Source organism: Stigmatopora argus, chromosome 5 (genome assembly GCF_051989625.1).
Source record: "Stigmatopora argus isolate UIUO_Sarg chromosome 5, RoL_Sarg_1.0, whole genome shotgun sequence".
NCBI classification, from domain to species: Eukaryota; Metazoa; Chordata; class Actinopteri; order Syngnathiformes; family Syngnathidae; genus Stigmatopora; species Stigmatopora argus.
Window position 1 is genome coordinate 2,926,497 of NC_135391.1, and position 23,504 is coordinate 2,950,000.

At 40.1% G+C, this 23,504-nt stretch overlaps 1 protein-coding gene across 5 annotated transcripts in view; it reads left to right on the top strand.

Annotated features, from left to right (window-relative positions):
- The first annotated feature begins 524 nt into the window (after positions 1-524).
- gapvd1 (GTPase activating protein and VPS9 domains 1) overlaps positions 525-23,504 on the top strand; it is a 25,221-nt gene continuing 2,241 nt past the window's right edge. Inside the window, exons 1-26 of one of the 5 annotated variants that reach the window (XM_077601229.1) lie at positions 525-672; positions 3,267-3,482; positions 3,646-3,913; positions 4,363-4,935; positions 5,572-5,652; positions 5,746-5,880; positions 6,925-7,117; positions 7,702-7,782; positions 9,174-9,331; positions 9,506-9,635; positions 10,013-10,138; positions 10,337-10,510; positions 14,140-14,277; positions 15,574-15,708; positions 16,495-16,614; positions 16,832-16,900; positions 17,354-17,694; positions 18,739-18,826; positions 19,569-19,601; positions 20,830-20,901; positions 20,995-21,123; positions 21,670-21,796; positions 21,877-21,986; positions 22,117-22,276; positions 22,932-23,119; positions 23,217-23,430. In XM_077601229.1, the coding sequence (XP_077457355.1) occupies positions 3,298-3,482; positions 3,646-3,913; positions 4,363-4,935; positions 5,572-5,652; positions 5,746-5,880; positions 6,925-7,117; positions 7,702-7,782; positions 9,174-9,331; positions 9,506-9,635; positions 10,013-10,138; positions 10,337-10,510; positions 14,140-14,277; positions 15,574-15,708; positions 16,495-16,614; positions 16,832-16,900; positions 17,354-17,694; positions 18,739-18,826; positions 19,569-19,601; positions 20,830-20,901; positions 20,995-21,123; positions 21,670-21,796; positions 21,877-21,986; positions 22,117-22,276; positions 22,932-23,119; positions 23,217-23,430 (4,028 nt within the window). In that variant the 5' untranslated portion in view covers positions 525-672; positions 3,267-3,297. Of the gene's footprint in view, positions 673-3,266; positions 3,483-3,645; positions 3,914-4,362; positions 4,936-5,571; positions 5,653-5,745; positions 5,881-6,924; positions 7,118-7,701; positions 7,783-9,173; positions 9,332-9,505; positions 9,636-10,012; positions 10,139-10,336; positions 10,511-14,139; positions 14,278-15,573; positions 15,709-16,494; positions 16,615-16,831; positions 16,901-17,353; positions 17,695-18,738; positions 18,827-19,568; positions 19,831-20,829; positions 20,902-20,994; positions 21,124-21,669; positions 21,797-21,876; positions 21,987-22,116; positions 22,277-22,931; positions 23,120-23,216; positions 23,431-23,504 lie in introns of those variants that run through there. The other 4 variants (XM_077601226.1, XM_077601224.1, XM_077601227.1 and 1 more) reach the window with 4 other exon arrangements.

A 23,504-nucleotide genomic window follows, 5' to 3' on the forward strand; every position in this document is an offset into this window, starting at 1 on the left:
AAACAGTAAAATGCAATTTACAATATTAGTATATCTTATATGTAAATGAATTGCTTAATCATCTATGGATCAAAAGTGATGATGCTATCATTTTTTAATGTTTGACTCCACAAGGTTTGCATTATTTTCGTTATTTGACTACCACCTAGTGGTGAAATGCGTGTATAACAACTATTCCGAATGCCGCAAAAAAAGAAAAAAACGGATGCAGTAGTGTAAAATGAGGGCATATTTATACATCTCCTGATCTCTAATGCAATGTACGATAACTGTACCACTAAATATAGATTCATAGATAAAACATGATCGTCTCTTGAAATTATTTAATACTCTAATATAACATAATGCGCATTCGAATATCACCACCAAACGTTAAACGTCAATATTAATTTATTTTAACTTGAAGTGAATATTTTAAGAGGAAAAATGAATATTTAGAGGAATAATGTCAACGGGATCTTTGCCTTTTTGAGTTTTATGTTGTCCCTTTACAAAGGTTGCGCATGCGCGTAACGCGCGTCTCCTCGTGATGACAGCGAATGACAGTCCAGTTTGCTCCTGCAGAACAGAGACTGCTAACCGCGTACAAACATTTTTTTCTCGTTTGAAAAATCCAACGATCCGCCGTGTTTTCTGGTACTACAATTCATCAACACTTACCCATTAAGTTTGGTGAGTTGCCCAATTTATGTCGCGTTTTTTTATGAAACCTACAGTGGTCACTGTGTAGCTTACAACCTAAAGTATGCTAACGTAGCTAGCCGAGGTTAGCATGTTAGCTTTCCGCATTCATATACCCGAGGTTCGAAACCTAACCGGTAGCATTTGAAGAATAATATTTGTTATATGATGGTCCTTCTACAGATCTAGTGAGATTTCAGGCACCCGATGGTTGATCCAGATTGTGAAATATGAATCTATATTGGGTTATGGATGTACACCCAAACTAGCTTGCATGTAAGGAACCTAATGTTAAGTTTATTTTGTACGTGTTGGGAGTATTCGAAATAAATATGATCATCTCCTAGGTCTTATGTTATTGTGCCAATTTCTTTTATACATATAACGTATTTCCCACAATTATTGTTAAAAATGACAATCCGATTGCTCATCTTAAACTTGTTTACGCATGTGTATATATGTAAATTGAACACGAGATTAAGCCCTAGTTTAGAAGTAGAATTGAATTATATTCTACTACGAAACAAGCATCTCCAAATCAAGCGGTTTTGTTTATCCATGTCGTCATTGCATCCCACACTAACCCTAACCCTTCCCACCTATCCATCATCCATCCATGCATTTTTGCTCCTTTTATCTTGAATTGTATGCAGTTCACGCTTTTGATGGGTGAGTTTAATTGTTAAATAGTGTGGGTGTGTGCCACTTTTGTCATTCAGTGTATTATACCACTTAATGAAATGTTCAGTGACTCACATGAAATACCTGTTCAGTAGATCTGCATCTGCCCATCTCAAATGGCATTATACGGGTTGCTTATTGTTTAGTTTTCATTGAGGGTTCTGTTTTATCTTCCCCAACTGAGTTGAAAGACTTACGAGTCACTCATTTATTCTTTTATTAGTTGATCTTCAACAAATAGCCCAAAAAGTCTTTTGATTCAGTTTCCAGTCAGTCATTAGAAGTGTTAAATGTGCTGCTTAAGTTGTTTAACTAAAAGTATCCAAAGTTGTTGAGAAGGAAGTAGGTAGAGGATGTAGGACTCTCTGTATGTGCGTATTTGTTTGAGAATTAATTTCACTTCAGTAGTCCTTTTGATGTCTGCCAATATTTGTTATTGGAGGATTTACTGTTATATTTGCATTTTTTTCTATCGAGATAATCTAGAGCTAGACCCATGAACAATAGGACAATTTTTGGGTGAGTACAACCAATACATTTTACTCAAAAATTGCAAGTATTTTGTCCCTAATAAAAAAATAAATTAAAAAAACACTCAGATTTTTTAAAAAGTTTATTGTTCAGGAGCTAAGTTTTGACGTTTCATGAGAAATTTCCCATCTACTTCGCAAGTGCTCAATGTGACATTGGTATCTCTTGTTATTCCAAGGCAAGTCTACGGAAGGCTCATTATGCGTTTAAATCTGCATAACCAATTGAATTTGTCAGGCACATCCATTCTAATGCTGTGCTTGTCTATTAGCTTGTGCATATTGTCTTTGCCTTGCAGCCATTGCCATTATGAGGTAGTTTCAAGCAGTCTCTTCTCATTCTAATCCCCAGCGCCCGAACAGTATTTACTATGTTACTAAGCATTCACAAGAAGAGACTATTATGCAGAGGATTCCCTTAGTAATTCCATTGCATTTTTATGCTTTTCTCTTCAGTGCGTTTGCCTTGGCTTTTGAAAGCGGTTTTGAGAGCGGTTCGCATATTTTAACTGTTGTGATTTCAGATCCTTGTGAGAAAGGCATTGAGGCTGCCACTTCCTTTTTACGATACATGGGTGCTGAATGTCAGATGGAAATATACGATTGTTATTCTGTAATGCTAATTGATGTAAAGCAATATGGCGATTTCAAAACATCGGTTATTGGTTGTTATAATTTGTATTTGAGCACCTAAGTCAAGGGTGTCAGACTCGGTTGGTTCGCGGGCCGCATTAACGTCAACTCAATTTCATGTGGGCCGGACCATTTTAGATATAATATTTAGATATATTTTTTTATAAATGGATTAAAAGAACCGGATTAAAAACCCTAAATTTCCATTTTTTATAGATCTAAAACAATATTTACTTGAGCTTTTTTCTTAGTAAGGGAATATCTTTTATTCAATTATTTGCTTTTCATTTCAAAAGTAAACCACTTTTTTAATCATGTTCCATATTAAAGTGGAAAACAGAAAATATTTTTATATATTTTTAGATTTTACAAAATGATTTTTAACTAAAAACACAAAGAAAAAAATGATTAAAAAATGAAATTATTGAATTAAAAAGGGAAAATAAGGAAATATAATATACATCTATATCTATCATTTTAATTTGATCCTAAAACAGAAAGTCGGCACTCATGATTTACTTTCTTGGGCCGCACAAAATGATGCGGTGGGCTAGATTTGGCCCCCGGGCCGCCACTTCGACATCTATGACCTAAGTTATTGAATGATGCTTATTCCTGATCTATAGGAAGACATTTAGAGATTTTTCAATGCATCTCCAGAAGCGAAACAGTTTTCTTTTATTATAAGAATTTAAGTGTAGCTTCTTTTTTTAACCCTTGCTTGTCTTTTGTGCTCATTAGCATTTACCTCCGTGTGTGAGAGCTGGTGAAGATGGTGAAGCCAGACATCCACACTCTGGCCCACCACCTGAAGCAAGAGCGGCTTTATGTGGCGTCGGAGAAGCTGCTGATCCAGAGGCTCAACAGCGATGTCCTGAAAACAGCCGAAAGACTCTACAGGGCTGCGTGGATTGCCAAACAACAGCGGATAAACCTCGATCGGCTCATTCTTACCAGGTCGGGCGATCCTTTGGAATCTAACATTATTTTGTAGAAACTAGCCATGTCCCCGATCAGAAATCGGTTGACACTTTTGATGATTGATTATTTTGTAATGAGATGAGATGTTGAGTAATAACATGATGCCTTTTGTGTTGTTGTTTTCTATTGTTTTGATAAGTGTGGAAGCCTCTCCAGCTGAATGTTGTCAACATGCCAAAATGTTGGAAGACACACAGTTTATTGATGGCTACAAGACTCTGGGCTTCCAAGAGACCATCTATGGGGAGTTCCTGGCCCGAATGAGGGAGAACCCCAGACTAGTGGCATCTTGTCTGGTGGCGGGGGAAAGGCTGAACCAGGAGAACACTCAGGGCGTCATCCATACCGTCTTCACTTCACTTTATGGCAACTGTATCATGCAAGAAGACGAGAGCTACTTGTTACAGGTTTGCAACTCATTGTAAAAACTACCGTATTTTGCTGTTTAATATACCCCCCCATTTAATATACCCGGGTTTATCAAATAGCGCACAAACGGGAAGGTACGATCCACTACGCACTCTTAATGCCGTGACGGGGTGCATCAACGTTTTGCAGACTAAAACTACTTACTGCTCAGGTTAAAACTACTTACTGCTGAATAAAGTCTGACTTGGAATTCCAATGAACTTAAGTATCTATAATTATGAACACCATACAAATCTTGCAAAAAAGCTGAGTTGCCGTTTAATATACCCGGGTATATTAAACGGCAGGGGTATATTAAATGGTGCACAAACGGGAGGCTCAAAAAAGCAACAATCATTTAATATACCCGGGTATATTAAACAGCAAAATACGGTAATTTAGGAATACCACAAAAAAATGGTTGTCCTTTCCCCTCGATCACTCTTAGGTGTTGCGCTACCTGGTCGAGTTTGAGCTAAAAGAGAGCGACAACCCGCGACGACTTCTACGACGAGGCACATGCGCCTTCAGCATCCTCTTCAAGCTCTTCTCCGAGGGTCTGTACTCAGCCAAACTCTTCCTAACCGCCACCCTCCACGAACCCATCATGCAGTTGTTGGTGGAAGACGAAGACCACCTGGAGACCGACCCGGGGAAAGTGACTGAGCGCCTGACCCGCGTCCAGCAGGAGCGTTTTGGAGAGAAAGGCTCCGAGGGTTATAAACAAAGGGTGCAGGCGGCTGTCGAGAGCAATGAAGCAAAGTTGGTGGCTTTGGTCAACAAGTTCATCGGGTATTTGAAGCAGAACACCTACTGCTTCCCCCATAACTTGCGATGGATCGTGTCGCAGATGTACAAGACTCTGTCATGCGTGGAAGGTTTAGAGATAGGGGAGGTGCGTACCATGTGTACAGACCTCCTGCTCACCTGCTTCATCTGTCCGGCGATTGTCAACCCCGAACAGTACGGTATCATCTCAGACGCCCCCATTAATGAAGTGGCGCGCTTCAATTTAATGCAGGTAAGTGGCGCGAGGAGAAAAGCATGTTGTTTAACCCTAGAATGGTAACCCTTTATGTCAAGGGTTACCTTTCACGCTTCTAAAATAGAGGGTTACCATGGTTACCGGGGAAAGAAATGGGTCCTAAGAAATGTTCCCTCTATTTTTTTGTTTGTCTGGGCAGAAAGACAACCTCCCTGAGCACACTGAGTACCGGTGTAAGCAACATCATCATTGCTCGCTATGGGCACACACCAGTATCACACCTGCCATAAGCAGGTATATGTCTACTACACATACATTATTTAGTAATAATAAAATGTAATGATTAATATCTATGAATGGGCGGCCCGGCGGATGAGTGGTTCGCGCGTCGGCCTCACAGTTAAAAAAAAAAATTGGGATTTTATTTTTTGCGCTCCATATGATTTGCTGTGCGCAGAGAAGACGAGAATAGTGCGCAATTGCGCACGCGCACAGCTTAGAGGGAACATTGGTCCTAAGCAAGACGGTGCAATGAAGGGTACCCATTTGTTCCCCGGTAACCACGGTAACCCTCTATTTCAGAAGCCTGAACGGTAACCCCTGAAATAGAGGGTTACCATTCTAGGGTTAATATTTACTTCATATCGCGTGTGTTTCGCTCTGTTCGCCAAGGTCGGTCAGCTTTTACAGCAGTTGGCGATGGCTGATGACGCGGACCCAAGACAGAAAAGCTGTTTGTCCAAGTTTGATAAAGTAAGAGTTGCAGTATGTTGATTTTCATTCAGGCAAGAGGTTGACCTTGGAAATGATTGCTAATGTTATGTTTGTGTATATGTTTTTGTTCAGAGTTGTGTGGCAGCTTTTCTGGACGTGGTGATCGGCGGTAGAGCAGTTGAAACACCACCGATGTCATCGATGAACCTTCTCGAAGGCCTTAGTAGGACGGCAGTCTATGTTTCGCATCAACAGTTGATAGCATTGGTAAAAAAAAATCTTTGGATGCAGCTGTATTTTGAAAGACATGGTTCATATTACAAGGGTCCTTTATTTATAGTGCAAGTATAACCCCGACAAGCCTCACCAGAGCGATTACTGGAGTCATTATGTGTTTAAAAGATTTGGAGGCTCCTGATATCAATTAAATGAGTCTGATTTTTTTGGTAATATCTAGCATGACGTATTTCAAGGGTGTCAGACTCTGGTTGGTTCGCGGGCCGCTTTAACGTCAACTTGATTTCACGTGGGCTGGACCATTTTAGATATAATATTTAGATTTTTTTAAATAAATGGATTAAAAGAACTGGATCAATCCTGAATATTCAGTTTTTTATAAATCTAAAACAATGTTTATTTGAGCTTTTTTTTCTTAGTAAGGGAAAATCTTTTTTAATCATTGTTCCACATTAAAGTGGAAAACAGAAAATATTTTTATATATTTTTAGATTTTATAAAATGATTTTTGAACTAAAAACACAGAAAAAAAATGGATTAAAATAATTTCAATTATTGATTTAAAAGGGGGAAAATCAGTAAATATAATATACATCTATAATCTTCATTTTAATTAGATCCTAAAACAGAAAGTCGGCACTCATGATTTACTTTACCGGGCCACACAAAATGACGCGGTGGGCCAGATTTGGCCCTCGGGCCGCCACTTTGACACCTGTGACGTATTTTAATGTGCACTTGAAAGGTTTTCATACCCCTGGATTGGATCTTGAAATGAGCAAAACTGTATGCATTTGTTCACATTTACGCTTGAATTGTCACTCAAGGTCAGAATGTGAAAAGCTTTTAAGTCTTTTTATGATTAAAATGTCAAGGTGTATAAAGGGGACTTCATGATTCTCCTACAGTGGAAACAAATTGTGGGGAATATTAAATCACCTTTGTGCTGTGCAATTATAGCTATTTGGAAATTGGAATATGATTACATTTGCTCTTGTTTTTGCGGAGAATCGAGAACCCTGAAATTTGTAGTGAATAATATTCGAATAATATTTGTGTTGTTCTCCCTGCTAGGTGGATTTTGTGCGTGGCGTCATGGCTGGAGACCACCTACGGGAAGAGGAACACATGGCCCTGGAGACCCTGTTGGCTAACGTGCCCCAATCCCAAACTGGGAAGAGCAACAGTCTGGAGCTCACCCCCTCCAACACCCCCCAGCTCTCCCCCGCGAGCACTCCCGCTAATAAGAAGAACCGGCTCCCCATAGGTACTCCCCTCCTCCTCCTTAATCCGTCTTTTATAATTAATTTATTGCTACGCTGGATATGATGCAAGCACTTGTAAAAGCTTGATGTGCAGGTGCGTGTGGGCCATTTGGCAGGCGCCCGTCCAAACGAGAACTAGAGGAACAATTAAGTGATTGTTTGTAATGAGGAGCAAAATAAACAAGCCGGCCAGTGATGGCTAGTTAGAGGCCCGTGTTTTTAGAGGCGGCTAATGAGCTCCTTTTCAGCTTGTTATAAAGATAATTAGCTTGGTCTGGATCGGGGCTCAATTACAGAAATGACAGCCAATTAAATTACCAAATATAAATGAACTTGACTTTAATTGGCATGGGTGGAAAAGATGCCTCAACTACTTTGATTAGTATTTTTCAAGACGAATGATTGGAGCGCACTGCCTCCTTAATTAGAAATGCTTCTTTTGCCGATGAAAGATGATTAGAATACGCCAGCCTTCCATACTTGAATGACTTTTGAATTGAAGTGTGTGATGTGAAGTGTTGTCTTCTTTCTCCAACTTCCTACTTTGTCCTTTTCCTCCCTCTTGTGCTGCTATTTGAATGACCAGGACAACACTTAGCTGCTATAACGTCTTGGGACCCTTCAACCACCTCCCTGTCTGCTCATATTCCTTTAGTAACCCCTTTTGGTGGGTAATCTGTCAGCTAGAAGTTACCGTATTTTCACGACTATACAGCGCATCGTATTTTTAGCCGCGGTGTCAGTAACGAGTGCTATTTCTGAATTTTACACATACAAAGGACGCACCGTTTTTATAGACGCAGCCAGGCATGGCAAAACATACACCAGATTAAACATACACGCTACACCCACACGCTAAAAACATGTTTTTAAAAAGGCAACGGAAGCAAAACTGAGTTCGGTTATACTTAATTTAGCCATTTTACAATGTACTTACGTTATCATCACCCACAAATCCATCAAAGTCCTCATTTTCTGTGTCCGAATTGAACAAATGTCCAAATGAGTCATCGAAAACGCTGAGTTTTATACGTTCGTCCAGGCGGCCACAATCCATTCGCAAATAGTAGCTAGCGTAACTATTCCAGCGCTGCCTTCCACGCTTCGTAAAGCTGTGTTGATGTCGATGTCCAGGCCACAATCCATTGGGTGTATTGACAAAAGAACTATATATCCCAGCAGTCACTGCGCAGTAGTTTTCTACGGGGAAAATAGTAGTGTCGGGGGCTGCTTGCCGTAGTTGTGAGAGCTGTAGAGGATGGTGTACCTCTATCGACTGATTTATTTTATTTCATCGTGATAACAATTTTAGTATTGGTCCATATATAAAGCGCACTGGATTATAAGGCGCCCTGTCTATTTTGGAGAAAATTTAAGACTTATGTGCGCCTTATAGTCGTGAAAATACGGTATTTGTTTTGTCCAATAATGCTCCGACTTCACTGATGCATGCGCCATTGCCGCCATTGAAGCTCAACCCTTTTCTCGTGCTTTCTTTCACCCTGCTTGCTTTGCATCAAGTATAATTTTACCTCGACATTTACGGCTAAGATAATGTGACGTTTCCCTTTGGTTAGTATGCTTATTGAAATGTATTATTATTATTTTTATACAAGATAATGAAGAAGTTAATGGTAGTATTGTTTCTGAAAAGTCTCACAATCCAGCTCATCCTTTTATCATGTGCCCACGTGTTGGAATACAATAGGATTTTAATTTCTGTTCCTCAAAGCATACGCAACTTCTCAAAAGGGAACAGATAATAGCTTTTACACGACTATTTTCAGGTGTTTCTTGCCGGAAAAGTCTTGTGCCAAAACAGTGCAGTGGAACATTTGCTCATGTTGACAACAATCCCCCCAAAAATGTCTATAACGGAACAAATGATTGGTTAAGTTAACCATAAATCTCTGCGATAATGATTGAACAACTCCTAATTTCTGCTTTCACATCCAAATAAATGCACTTTTTGGATAAATCTATTCAAAAAAATTGAACAACAAATCATAACTTTGTTTTTAAACTGTCTAAAATCTTTACATTTTCCTTTCCAACCAGCAGCTGCTCGGAGCCGCAGCCGTACCAACATTGCCCAAGAGGGAGAGGCAGAGGCTAACTCCCAAGAGTCGCTCCAAGAACTGATGCCAGAAGAGGTGCTTGTCATATCGTTTGGAAATGGTCCTCAGACTGTCCCTGGAATGATGTCAGAAAATGAGGTAATGGGACTTAAATGCATTTAACTGCCATAGAGGAAATGATGTTATAAATAAAAGGACTCTCTCTGGGTGCAAGTGTGGTTATCCCGTCTTGCATTTTATGATTTTAAGGGCAATCAACATAAAAAATGTCACAAGTAGCCCCTTGATTTGAATCTGTACTCTCCACTGCAGGTTTTGAACTGTCACTTGGCGGATGCTGCACAAGGCGACGGCCATGGAGATGACACGAAACTTCATGGTAAACCGGACAAAACACTGCGCTTTTCACTCTGCAGTGACAACTTGGAAGGCATCTCGGAAGGTTAGTTGTATGTTGACTTGAAACTAGAAAAGAACCTAGAAAGAGCAGAGTCAAATAAGGAAACAAGAAAAATCAAGGATGGGCAGATATTGGCAACATTTATTATTTAGAGTGCGGGTGGAAAGATCTAACCCTAACGCTCTTGGACGTTACATTCTAGATATGTAAGTGCATTGTGACCAAAAAAATTATTGAGAAAAGTGGGACTATGAATACTGTGGAATTGTAAAATCGATGAACTTTACTGGATTTAGGCTGAAGGACAAAGTGATCTTAGATATAAAGCCCATGATTTTTTTTCTTTTCTTGAATACTAATTATATTGGGTCAATCTTGATATTTTTAAAATCAAGGATTTTTTTTCATGTGTTTCTCAGGTCCTTCCAATCGTTCTAATTCAGTATCATCTCTTGACCTGGAGGGAGAATCGGTTTCTGAGCATGGAGCTGGACCTTCAGGGAGTAATGGGGTGGAGGCTCTTCAGCTTTTGGAGCATGAACAAGGCATGTATTTAAAAAAAAAAAAAAAAAAAAAAAAATGCCATAAGCCCTTATGAACTGCTACATTTAAATGTGCAAATACATTATTCATTGAAACTTGTATTTTTGTTTAATCACTGAACTTTTTACTGTTGCCTTTTTTCTGTTGAGAAGATGTTTGTGCCATACCAAAAATGCCATGTGATGTCCCTCATACTATAGCCACCACGCAGGACAACTTGGATGATAAACTGCGCAAATTTGAGATCCGAGACATGATGGGCCTGACAGAAGATCGGGACATCTCCGAGACTGTCAGCGAAACCTGGAGCACAGACGTGCTTGGCAGTGATTTCGACCCTAACATGGATGAAGATCGACTTCAGGAAATAGCCGGTACGCCCTATTTTTATGACTTGTGAGCAATGTTCCCTCTAATTTTTCGTTGGTCTGAGCAGAAAGTCAACCTCCCTGAGCGCACTGAGTACCAGTGTGAGCGACATCATCGGTACTCGGATGATTCGCCTAAAGACGTTTCGCCGACGGACGTTTGACAGACGGGCAGGACGCCGAATGGACGTTCCGCCGAACGTTCATTCGGCCGAACGGAGGTTTCGCCGAAACGGGATTCGCGCGCTCGCCCCGCCCCCGGATCGTGTGTGTACAAGTTTTTCAACCTCGGCCCGCGGGCCATATACGGCCCGTTAGGATTTTTAATCCGGCCCGCCGCCGGTGTTGTCCAAATTATAGTAAAAATCAATGTTAGTCTACCATCAATGGCAGCCCGGGAATAAGCACTCTTGGGCGGGCAGATGTAGCAGAACCGAGCCGTAAAATGACAGCAATCGGGTCAAATCCATCCTAAAACAGCATTTAATGATTAAATACAAATACTGGAGCTCTTTGGACATTAGAACCGAGCCCAGGGAAGTGAATTCCTTGGTAAAATGTCGTGATGATATCGCGATGGAGGCAAAAAAACGTCTATATACGTCCATTCGCCAAACAGCTCAAAATGCTCTCAAATTCGGTCAAATCCAGCCGAAAACAGCGTTTAATGATTAAATACAAATACTGGAGCTCTTTGGACATTAGAACCGAGCCCATCATGAAGAAAGGGGTAAAAAAAAAAAAAAAAAAAAAAAAAAAAAAAAAAAAAAAAAAAAAAAAAATCCGTTTTTTTTTTTTTACTGCGCGCCATAGGATTTCTGCTGCGCAGAGAAGACGAGAGTAGTGCGCAATTGCGCACGCGCGCAGCTTAGAGGGAACAGTGCTTGTGAGTCATTTATCGCCATCTTTTAAACCTGAGTGCCTTATTTTGGCTCTTCGGAGTGACCTTATGGCAAATAGCTTCAAGAAAATGTCATCACCTTGTGGCACCTTTGTGAAACAACACTACAAATAAGATAGTGAAGACCTTGAAGAGCTTTTTAAACTGTTTTCTGTGTAGGTCAATGTTGGGGAGAACTGGGGGTTGGGAAAATATGGCAACAGAATCTTTATCAGTTGCTATTTTACATTTAAGCGAAAATTATGAAACAATCAGGTTAGGGTGTAGTCTGCCTTAAGCCTGAGGTCAGCTCCAGCACCCTGCGTGTTGAAAATGGATGCATAGATTAGAAATTGATGAGATGAGAATAATTATTTCTTGCCTCAGGCCCACCTTTAGTTTAACATTTCATTTCAAATTACCGTATTTTGCTGTTTAATATACCCGGGTATATTAAATGATTTTTGCTTATTTGAGCCTCCCGTTTGGGCGCCATTTAATATACCCCTGCCGTTTAATATACCCGGTATATTAAATGGGGGTGTATATTAAACACGACATTCATTTGTGGTTAAAAATAAATCTTCACCTAAACAAATTACATCAATACAGAAGAAAAAGGATGAGAAATAAGTAATGTGACCAAAACATTTCGTTACTGTTTCAGTCTGCCAGATACCTGAATCGATTGAATTAGAATTATTTACTTATTATCTATTTTATTTAGATCCACAACATCTTTGGGTTAGGGTTAGGGATAATCGATGGTAGGGAAATTTGCAACAAAGTGAATTCCCCAAGTACGGGATGAATAAAATTCAATCTAACATATTCTAATCTTAATCCAATTTTAGTCCTAGCTGTAAAACATTGGGCATATTATTCGTATAACATCAGAATCGTATAAATTGTTGCATGACATATTAAAACTTACCATATTCCATCAGTTATTTCACCATTCCCAAATCCACAGTGATTCCATGAAATTCAGCTTTCACTTCGTGAAAAAATTCTATTCATACTTCCATCTTTCTCACCCTCACTACTTCTGCTACCAATCTCTCTCTCTCTCTCTCTCTCTCTTTTTGGCTGGCAGTTTCTCTCTCTGTCTTCCCCTTTCTCTGACATTCATTTGGTCCCCGCAGTCTTATTGACCTTGGTTCCTTCTAATTTGCATGCGCCATTTTTCATCCTTCGGAATATGGCGTTGGGGGACTTTTCCGTCATTAAGTGAATTTACAGCGATTTCCTTATGTGTTTTCTCCAAGGGATTGGGTTATGAGATGCACATTAAATATCCATTAATACCTCATTATCGCACTGATAAGATTACCATGATAATGAGGCAGAAATTCTAATTGTTTCGCTTCTTGTTGTGCCACTCATTTAATCATCCACCTGAAAGACATGCACTCTTGAACATTGTAAACATGGACAGCGGGAAAAAACTCTCATCACAACATTCTGCCACGCGGCACACATTCCATTACGCCGAAATACGATTGACTTGAGCGTGCCGCCGTCATTGGGCGTCGCAAACATGCACGAGACAGTCATTTGTTTAGGAGTAATGTGAGCGTAATTTCCAGCTCAAAGTCGAGCATTGCTAGGTCAGCTCAGGTGAGATGTTAGCAATTAACGCTAACTCTTTCACGCAGGGCTTCGTAATTGTGCTGTTTCGTGCATAAAATGTACATTATTTGAGCTCCATTTGGGTAAGCCCAGCTGAATACATTCTCGAAAATCATGTAGTGTCGGTAATGTTCGATCCAGGGTTCTTGATGATCTCTCCAATTTTGCTCGAGTTTTCAGGGATTGTTTTGTTCAGCTAAATTACCTTGTTGACTCCAAATGGCTGAGGGAGAATTATGCAGAAAGAACTGGTTCACAAGTTGCAATCTTGAACTGGTTTTCCTCACACTAACACGGCTCTAAGTCACACGAGTATGTTAAACTAACAATAGTAAAATGGACAACAACAGGCCTAATAGGTATCTCTTAACGTACTTTTTTTAAGACCTAACATATTTTCTCGCATTTATTTGTCGCTAAAAAAATAATGACTGAATCAAGGGTACGGCTTATATGCGCAGAAATTAGACTTGACGTGCACAAAACTGCATTTATTTCAATATAGAGAAAAGATAAATTGATGAAACACTAAACAACATTTATTTTGACGTCTATGAATGAAATTCAAGGAAAAAAAAACCCTAACTTGCATAAAAACTCACTTGTGCCTGCCATTGCTCACTCAGGAATGACCTAAAAATTCCCTGGGAATGACGAACTAGACCGCTACGGACACACTTCCTGGTTGTACTGCTCACATGACTTCCTTTTTGAATTTGTCTACGTGCAAGCAACACCCTTTCGTAATGTTCAATCCATCTGACAATCCTTTCGATTTATACAGTATCTCAGAAATACCATGTGTGATTATTTTTCTCAAGATTTTCCCTTCAAAGTAACACATTTGTACTCCCTAATAAAACCATGAATATGAAGGTGAAAATTGTGAATCAGGGGCCGTCTTATGCAAGAAAATTTGTAAAATTCAATGATTTTACGGCCATTTTAAGGGTGCGGCTTATATGTGGATGCGGCTTATATGCGGTAAGTATACACTAAAATAGGGCTATTCAAATCTTGACAAGAACCTTTTTAAACTTAAGGATGAAAAAGAATTTTCCCCTATGAAGGTGCCCTTAGTACAGAAGGAGATTCAGTCTTCTTCCTTCCTCTTTGTTCTTAGGGGCAGCTGCGGAGAACATGCTCGGAAGCCTGCTGTGCCTCCCGGGATCAGGCTCCGTGCTATTGGACCCCTACGGCTCCACCATCTCCGAGACCACGAGCGAGGCGTGGAGTGTGGAAGTCCTGCCAAGTGATTCCGGTAGGGTCCCGGCCGGGTTCGTCCCACTGTCACCTTCTGACCAATCATTGTCTTTGTTTTATTTTATTTTTTCTTCTTCTTCACTACCGCCACATTCATTAATATGGCTCTCCACGCACACGTTGGGATGCATATTCATATTTCTTCTGGCTTTTAAGTGGGGGTTGGGACACCAGGTGTGGTTGCACTCCACCCAAAATGTGTGTACACATCTGTCATCATATTTGAATACATTTGCCTGTCTTTCAGGGCAGATCCTTGCGTGCCAGTAAAAGGCAGCTCTGGATTTCCTTAGAGGGACCACCAGGTGTGTTTGCACCTGTGGTGGAACGGCGGGGAGGGAAGCGCAAGGACAGCAGCTGTCTTCAGTCAGTTTACATAGCATCAATTCGAGATCGCATTTGGGTAGCGGTTGTAAGTCAAACATTACAGTGCCCTCCTCACACGTCATTGTCGAATTTGGCAAATTTGAACAGTTAGAATTCTGCTTGAGAAATTTTGGGGTTGATTCCGGTTTGAACTAAAATTAGAACTATACTTTAATATTCCATCACAAAAGGTCATTTTCAATTACCGTATTTTGCTGTTTAATCTATCTATAATTATGCCCCCATGAACACCATACAAATCTTGCCAAAAAAGCTGAGTTGCCGTTTAATATACCCGGGTATATTAAACGGCAAAATATGGTACATTTTCAGTTGAAGTCAATTTTAAGGTACACTAATTAGTAAAACAATGCCTTTTTTCCTCCACTACAAGTGTACACTTAACACATGCTGTCGATGATATGCACGTATACATTTTTTAATTTGCTTATTTCATTTCCCCCCGCAGCACTGCTCGGTAATAGTGCGATCAGAGGCTTTTTTTTCAAATACTATGCTTGTTTCACGGTTCAGAAGCAGAAAACTACACTCAGCAGACCACTTCACCAACACATTATTACTAACGAGCATGCAAATGAGTACTGCTGTTCATATGGAGCCTCTGGGTTCAACCCAACAGCTCCAATGGGCAGCCAAAGAATTGCTTCTCACAAGCTTGATGGTTTTGTTTGCCTCTTATCATTCATGGTAATGTATCCTTTGATTTCATGCATATGTGTACTTGGCAATTATAGGAAAGGGGCGGAGTCATGGAATGACCAATGTTACAGTAACCACTGTATCTGAAGGACCAAACGGTGCAGTCTGATTATACAGCAGTGGAAATGGGGCCTAGATGCACTACAAATAAGAGAAGATTTGGAATAGCAACATTTAGCTTGATTCCTTTTTTTTTCTTCCTACCCAGAAGCCCCAGATTCGAAACAGGAGGAACGGCTGCAGGAACTTGAGAGTTGCTCGGGGGTTGGCAGCACCTCAGATGATACAGAAGTCCGGGAGGTCAGCTCAAGACCAAGCACTCCTGGCCTCAGTGTCGTCTCGGGTATAAATAGAAACTTTATTTACCCCAAGGGTGTCAGACTCGGGTTGGTTCGCAGGCCGCTTTAACGTCAACTTGATTTCACGTGGGCCGGACCATTTTAGATATAATATTTAGATATTTTTTTTAATAAATTGATTAAAATAACTGGATTAAAAGCCTTTAATATTCAGTTTTTTGTAGATCTAAAACAAAGTTTATTTTAGCTTTTTTTATATATATTTTTAGATTTTACAAAATGATTTTTGAACTAAAAACAGAAAAAATTGATTAACAAATTACAATTATTAATTTAAATCTGGAAATTTAATATACATCTATACTCTTCATTTTAATTTGATCCTAAAACAGAAAGTCGGCACTCATGATTTACTTTCCCGGGCCACACAAAATGATGCGGCGGGCCAGATTTGGCCCCCGGGCCGCCACTTTGACACATGTGATTTACCCCCTCACACAAAGATAAGCAATAAACGTGCAGATTCACTTGAGATTATGTAGTGCAGAGTCCACATTTGAAGGTCATTGTTGCTGGTGACACAAATTATTTTTGGACATTACATTGGCGAGCTAACATAGTTTTGGATCCAGCTAACATAGTTTTGGATTTTTCTAACTAGTTGGATCATTAAAGACTAAAAAACTCAAAAGTGCAAAACATTTTTGTCCATATTGTGACCACTGAGACTGTTCCCATAAAATCATGCTGGTCCTAATTTGCACTAATCTAGAACAGAAACTGTATTTTGTGTGATTTTTTTATTATTTATTTATTTATTTGACATGCAGGTATCAGTGCAACATCAGAAGACATCCCCAACAAGATAGAAGACCTGCGATCCGAGTGCAGCTCAGACTTTGGAGGCAAGGACTCTGTGACCAGTCCAGATGGGGAGGAGTCAGGCCACGGTAGGAGAGTGTCACACCCCCACTAGGTTTGCAAAGTCATTAGTCTATTCCAAAGCGGCCAGAATCATCAATTGCTGTCACTTTCAGTGTCACCGTCAATCTATATCACAGCAAATGACATCCCCAATTTTTTTCATTTTTTTGGAGATTGTACAATATACTTTATATGCACTTGAATTGGCTGTTAATGATCTTATCTCTCCTTGTGTTGTGACAGGAGCACACCTGTCAGCATCACAAGACGCTTCCATCATGGCCTTGTTTGATCCCCTCTGTAGTGGTGAAGGTAAATTTCTCGAGTGCTACACAATTACAATGTGTATACATTTTTTTTAATATTGTTATAGAGTAAAGTAGACTAAAAAGATAATCTGCTCTTCTTTAGCAGTTTTAACACCAAGTGGTAGGTGCAATAGTCCACGTACAATTTAAGTTGTCCCAGTTTTTTGTTGCGTTTGTGGCAAGGTGAGGGGATGACAGGTTGAGAGACCTCACCCAAAGCACTTTGGCATAGTCGTCTTGTCCCACTGTGTGGTTTTTTTGGAATCTATTTGAAAGCCTTTCAGGAAATGTGATGGTCTACCCTTTAAACAGGTGGCCCACTCTCTTGCCACATTTTATTTCTTTAGCTCTGAGCATTTCACAACTATGTCAGAACATTTTTCTTCTCTATATTTCCCATTCTAAAGTCTCATGAGATGAGGACCAATTGCTTCCCTGTAAATGTTTTGTTTCCCAGGGTCCAGCAGCACTGGGACAATAGTGAGGCCCAAGGTCCACTACGCCAGGCCCGCTCACCCACCACCGGATCCCCCCATCCCCGAAGCGAGCGCCCTGGGGCCGGAGACACGGCACTCTGTCATCAGCTTGGCTCAAGTCGAGTTTGAGCAGAACAAACAGCGCCACTCCTTCCCCGATCGACTGGTCCGGAGTCGCAGTTCTGACATCGTGTGCCCGGGCCGTCGACCGACAAGCGACCCCGGGCTGAATCGCCGCGTGGCGGTTGAAGAGCGCGAGTCGACAGGGGCCTTTGCTGTAGGGCCATCTTCGTCGCCTAGCAAAGACTCCTTGAAAGGGGAGGTAACTATCAAGTCTTGTAATTTAACCGTGCAAGTAGTAAATTGATTTTTTTATTTATTGACCTGTAATCACAAGCGTTGTTTGCGTGAAGGTATTTTTTAATGTCTATGTTTAAGAATGTCACCTTTTAATTTTTCCATTTTTTTGCAAGGCCTTGAAGGCACAACAGCCGGTAATACCGCTTACCAGCGCCGACATTTTGTCTCAGTTATCCCAAAGCACAGATACAATACTATATATCACAGGTGTCAAAGTGGCGGCCCGGGGGCCAAATCTGGCCCGCCGCATCATTTTATGTGGCCCAAGAAAGTATATCATGAATGCCGACTTTCTGTTTTAGGATCAAATTCCAATAATTATAGGTGTATATTATATTTCCTAGTTTTCCCCTTTTTAAATCAATAATTGCAATTTTGTAATCCAATTTTGTGTTTTTAGTTCAAATAGCATTTTGTAAAATCTAAAAAAGAAATGTATAAAAATATTTTCTGTTTTCCATTTTAATATTGAACATGATAAAAGTTTTAGTTTCCTTTTGAAATGAAAAACAAATGATTAAAAGACATTTTCCCTTACTAAGATAAAAAGCTCAAATAAACAGTTTTATATCTATTACAAAAAGAGAATATTTAGGGCTTTTGGTCCATGTCTTTTAATCTGATTTAAAATATATCTATACTATATCTCAATTTTATATCTAAAATGGTCCGGCCCAGGTGAAATGGAGTTGACGTTAATGCGGCCCGCGAACCAACCCGAGTTTGACACCCTTGCTATATATAATAATAATGTCAATAAAGAAGAAACAGTCACATGGGATACTTGAATTTGATTGGCTAAGATAGTACCAGCGTTGATAAAATGTCTGCCCTCATGTTGGGCTGGGACTTTCGGAAAAATACTGACTTGGATTTTTCTCCATATCAAGACAACAGAAACGTTGAATAGATATCCAAGTACTGTGTTCATGTTTTTGACTGTAGCCATAATCTGTTTGTTATACTTTACTACTGACTAACTGCTATTTGTGAATTCCATTCATAGACCGAAGACAGAAAAGACAGCGATGACGAGAAGTCCGAACGCAACAGGCCGTGGTGGAAAAAGCGATTTGTGTCAGCCATCCCAAAAGGTGAAGAAACGCTCTCGCCGCATTGCTTAATTGAACGCTCACCTTTTAAACTCACGTTTGTCCGCCGGGCTCCTCCGTTTTACGTTTCGTGAAAAAAACAACAACAACAACAACCTCTCCTTAATCACAAGCGACAGAAAATCTCACACTTTAAGGAACATCACAAAAAGCCATTTATTAAATGAGAAAGAATGATGTGTTCCGTATTGTCGATGTTCCAGTTGGAAAATGATGCCCGTTGTTTGTCAGAGTTACTTTAAAGACGCTTCCAGTTGCCTTTTTGGCTCACGTCTCACTAGCTCCAGATTTATATAGCGCGTTTGAAGCTAATCACTCATCAGAGGAGCTTTCGTTGTGTAGATTGTACGGCCGCTAGCCCTCCCAGCTGTGCTGTCATCCAGCAGCTAATGGTCATTAGATGGACCTCTCTGTCATCACCACTGATAGATGGCACATCTCTTGTTGCCGTTCTTCCTCCACCGCCATATCTCATGCATCTGTCTGGGGAATAATGAGCTGCGCCCACACAGAGTGACTGCACATTAGTCTTTCGGATAATTGTGTTTCTTAAGTAAACATCAAATTGATATTCATAAAATGGGAGACTACACCGTGAAGTTGGGAGGCCAGCGAAGGCCGGAAACGCCAGTCTGCCGTCGAGCACGATGCGTTTGTTTGTCAACAGTCAGTCAGTCAGTCAGTCAGTTGTCTTGCCTGTCTTTGTCTGTTGTGTCCCTCACAGTGCTGTATTGGACGGCCGAGAGTGACGTTCCAGGTAACGCTGTCCAACATTTGAGCTAGCTTTATCGTCGGGGCTGTGCGCCATGCTGCTTTTTAGATTCTGCCTTTTTTTAGATTGGTAGATGTCACAATGTACAGTGGTACCTCGACATACGATCTTAATCCGTTCCGGGACTGAGATCGTATGTCGAGCTTTTCGTAACTCGAGCGAACGTTTCCCATTGATATGAACTAAAAACACATTAATTCGTTCCAACCCTCTGAAAAAACACCAAAAACAGGATATTGGATTGGAAAAAATGTTTTATTTCTTCTAATTCGCCATCTATTAACAAAGTAACACATAATTAGTGGTTTAATAGTAATAAAATGTGTTTAATAGAAGTAAAATTAGACGGATTTCGCGGAGGGTACAGAGAGGGACATGGGGGGGACTTTCCACGACAACACACTCGTAACCGAACAAACAAATTTAAATTAACTTGGATTAATATATACAGACACACTCAAACATACGTTTAATGTAACTTTACACAAAACTGAATTCAATTTTTTTTATTTTTTTTACCTTCGTTCTGGACGGGTTAGCGGTTTGCCACGCCTCCACCCTCACGTTCGCTATCGATGGGCTGTTTGCTGTGAAAGTGCTATGAAAGATATGCGGCAAGACAGTGCCATGGCCACCTGGCTTGGTCGCATCTCAAAATTCTGATCGTATCTAGGGCGAATTATTCGATCGAAATTTTCATTGTATCTCGAGCATGTCGTAGGTAGAGCTGATCGTAGGTCGAGGTACCACTGTACACAGTCTACGTATCCATGCAGCTTTAAAAAAAATAATTATGTTCCATAGTGTTCCATTGCAATTTTCTGTGGACAATAAAGAATATCCACATTTACGTTATCCTCTCACCCAGTGCTTCCCTCGTGTCTCATCAAATGTTCGACTATTGTTTGTCCTGTTTTCACCATTTTGTGTTAATAGGATAAGCCCCCATAGACATTTCAACTTGCTAGAGTTAATTATCCATAATGAGTTTCGGTGAACTTTAATGATATTTTGGTAGTCTATTCATAATTTTAATTATAATTCTTTTCGCACTTTGCTGGTTTACTTGGAATGAGATTTTTCATCAGCAGATCTGCCTTGGCACATAATGCATTGAATTATTTAAGTTGCAGCCACTCAGCTTGTCATGTATTCCTATGGAAGTCTTTTTTGACGATGTAAAAGTCTTATTATTATTTTTTTCCCTCCACAGCCCCAATAGTCGCGTTTCGGAAACGAGACAAGCACGAGAAAGATGATGCTGCCCCGGAGCGAATTCCTCAAGGTTTGACAATGACATGAGGGAAACCCATCTAAATGAGTTGATGTGTATTTGTTTTTTATTATTTTTTTCTTTTTGTATTGTTTGATTCGTCAGATGAACCTTTGCCAAGACAAAGCTCCCAGGTCCAGGCAGCTGAAGACATTTTGGACAAGTATCGTAACATAAAGAGGATCAGTCCGAGCGAGGGAGCCACAGCAGGAACAGTTTATGAGGGTGCTGGAGGTCAGGGTTAACAACAACTTAAAACACGTTTCGTGAATCTAAAAAGGGTTTTTTTAATTCATGGACTGATAAAGTTAATTTAATGAAATGTCACATGACACTTTGACTGATGCTATGTTTACATTGGCATGCTACATTGTTGTACCATTAACAAAAACAACAGGCAGTTATACATTAATGATGAAATTATATTTTTTTCAAACAAATTAAAAATTAATCAAAGAAAATTAAAAATTAATCATGAAAATTAAAAATTAATCAAAGAAAATCAGTGTTTATGCTCTCCTATTACACTCAACTTTCTAAATAATAAAATAGTATTAAAAATATTCCCTTTTTGTCAATAAAAATTTCAATAAACAACTAAACTAAATGATTGCACTTTTTTAAAAGAGATTTAATTAAAAAAAAAAAGTATAAATGCATTGTGTTTTTCAATTAAGAGAATATTTACGAGTGTTAATATCTCAAAATGGGATTTTCACTTTAAATAATTTGATTCTTTCGACATAAATGGCCACGCTCCAATTTTTGTGTCTTTGACAGACATGTGCGTTGAGGAAAATGTCCACGACTCTCCAAGAGACGACGCGCTACAGAACATTTCAACTGACGACCTCCCAGATTCGGCCAGTCAAACCGCCCAGCAGCATGGCTCAAAATTCTCCTTTAGGTAGATCTTTCATCTTTCAGCACAACAACACCGAAGCCTACTCCCACTATCTTTTTTCACCAATTGTTATTGACTTGCAGCGATGCCAAGAAAAAGTTGCGATTGGCATTGTGTTCTGCAGACTCGGTGGCTCTGCCTATCCTGACGACAACGGCTAGAAACGGATTGCCTGACCACATGGACCCTGAAGGTATTCAATCACAAAACAAATCCTACAATTCAGGCAGAATCCTGTTGCCGTCAATCACATTGGCCGACAATTTGGATGATGTAGACCTCGGTAAAGAAAAAAATGCCTTTCCACCATTCCTCCCTCTCAGACAACGAGATTGTCTGCTTCCTAAAAGTCCAGTTGGCAGAAGCCATCAACCTCCAGGACAAAAACCAGATGGCCCAGATCCAGGAGACGACACGTTGCGTCAGCCGTTTTGACCCCCGCACCTGTAGGAAGTTGATTGCTGCCATTGCAGAGGATTATAGGTGACTATCAGCATTATCGTGTGTACCACAAGTGGGTGATGTAGCCGCAAAATTCTATCACGATATTTCAAGAAAATTGGCAATGAAGGTATTTTTAGATGAGAAAATTATGGGCCCACGAACCAACCCGAGTTAGACACCCTTGGTTTAAAGTAATACCTTAAAACTGAGATTTTAGTCTTCACATTTTAGCATTTAACACCAAGTGTAAAAGAAAGCTGCAGACACTCACAGTTAAAGAGCTTAACTCTATAGACTGTCATAAACAAACACAATATTTTGCCATTTTAAATATGTGACTGCATCATATATTATATAACCAATATCATTACATTTGTAGCAATCAGTGTAAACATCGGATAAAGATTTGTCAGATGCAACTAAGACTACAGCATGAATAAATGCAATTGAATGGATGTGACACATCCAAGATGGTGGCCGTCCAGTAGTCAGCTACATTTGTGTGTCATCTTGCTTCTCTCGCTCATCCGAATTACAACATCCTCAGATCACTGGAGACGGACTACCGTGATATTTCCAAATTCACATCACCACCAAGAATTCTTCGGCGATGATGTGATATTGCACAGCCTTAACGTGGTTGCCTTTATTTTTTTGTCTCAGTTATTAAAAGTGAGTCCTCTGTTTCCTGTAGAAAGCGGGCTCCATATATAGCGTATTTAACAAGATGCCGCCAGGGCCTGCAGACATCCCAAGCCCATCTGGAGAGGCTCCTCCAGAGAGTTTTGAGAGACAAGGACGTCGCCAACCGCTATTTTACCACAGTGTGCGTTCGCCTTCTTCTTGAACACATGGAGTCCAGGATGCTTGACTTCATCAAGGGTAGCGATCGTCGTTTTATTGTGGTTTTTGCTGTATTTTGAGAAATGAAGCGAATTAATTTGCAGCTGATATTTATTTATCCTCCGTCCCACGCCAGCTTTCCAAACGTGCACAGCAGCAGATGACAAGACTGCAGCAGTTGAGGATTTTTTGCGCTACTTGTACGGCGCCATGGCCCGTGATGCCATTTGGCAGTATGCGAGTGAAGACCAGCTGCAGGATGCCCAGATGGCCATCGAGCGCAGTGTTATGAACCGCATCTTCAAGCTGGCCTTTTACCCCAATCAGGATGGAGACATTCTGAGAGATCAGTTAGTAGTTGCACTTTTTCAAATGTTATCTTTCAGGAGTTAAATTTTTTTTCTTCCTTTACCCGTTTTATATT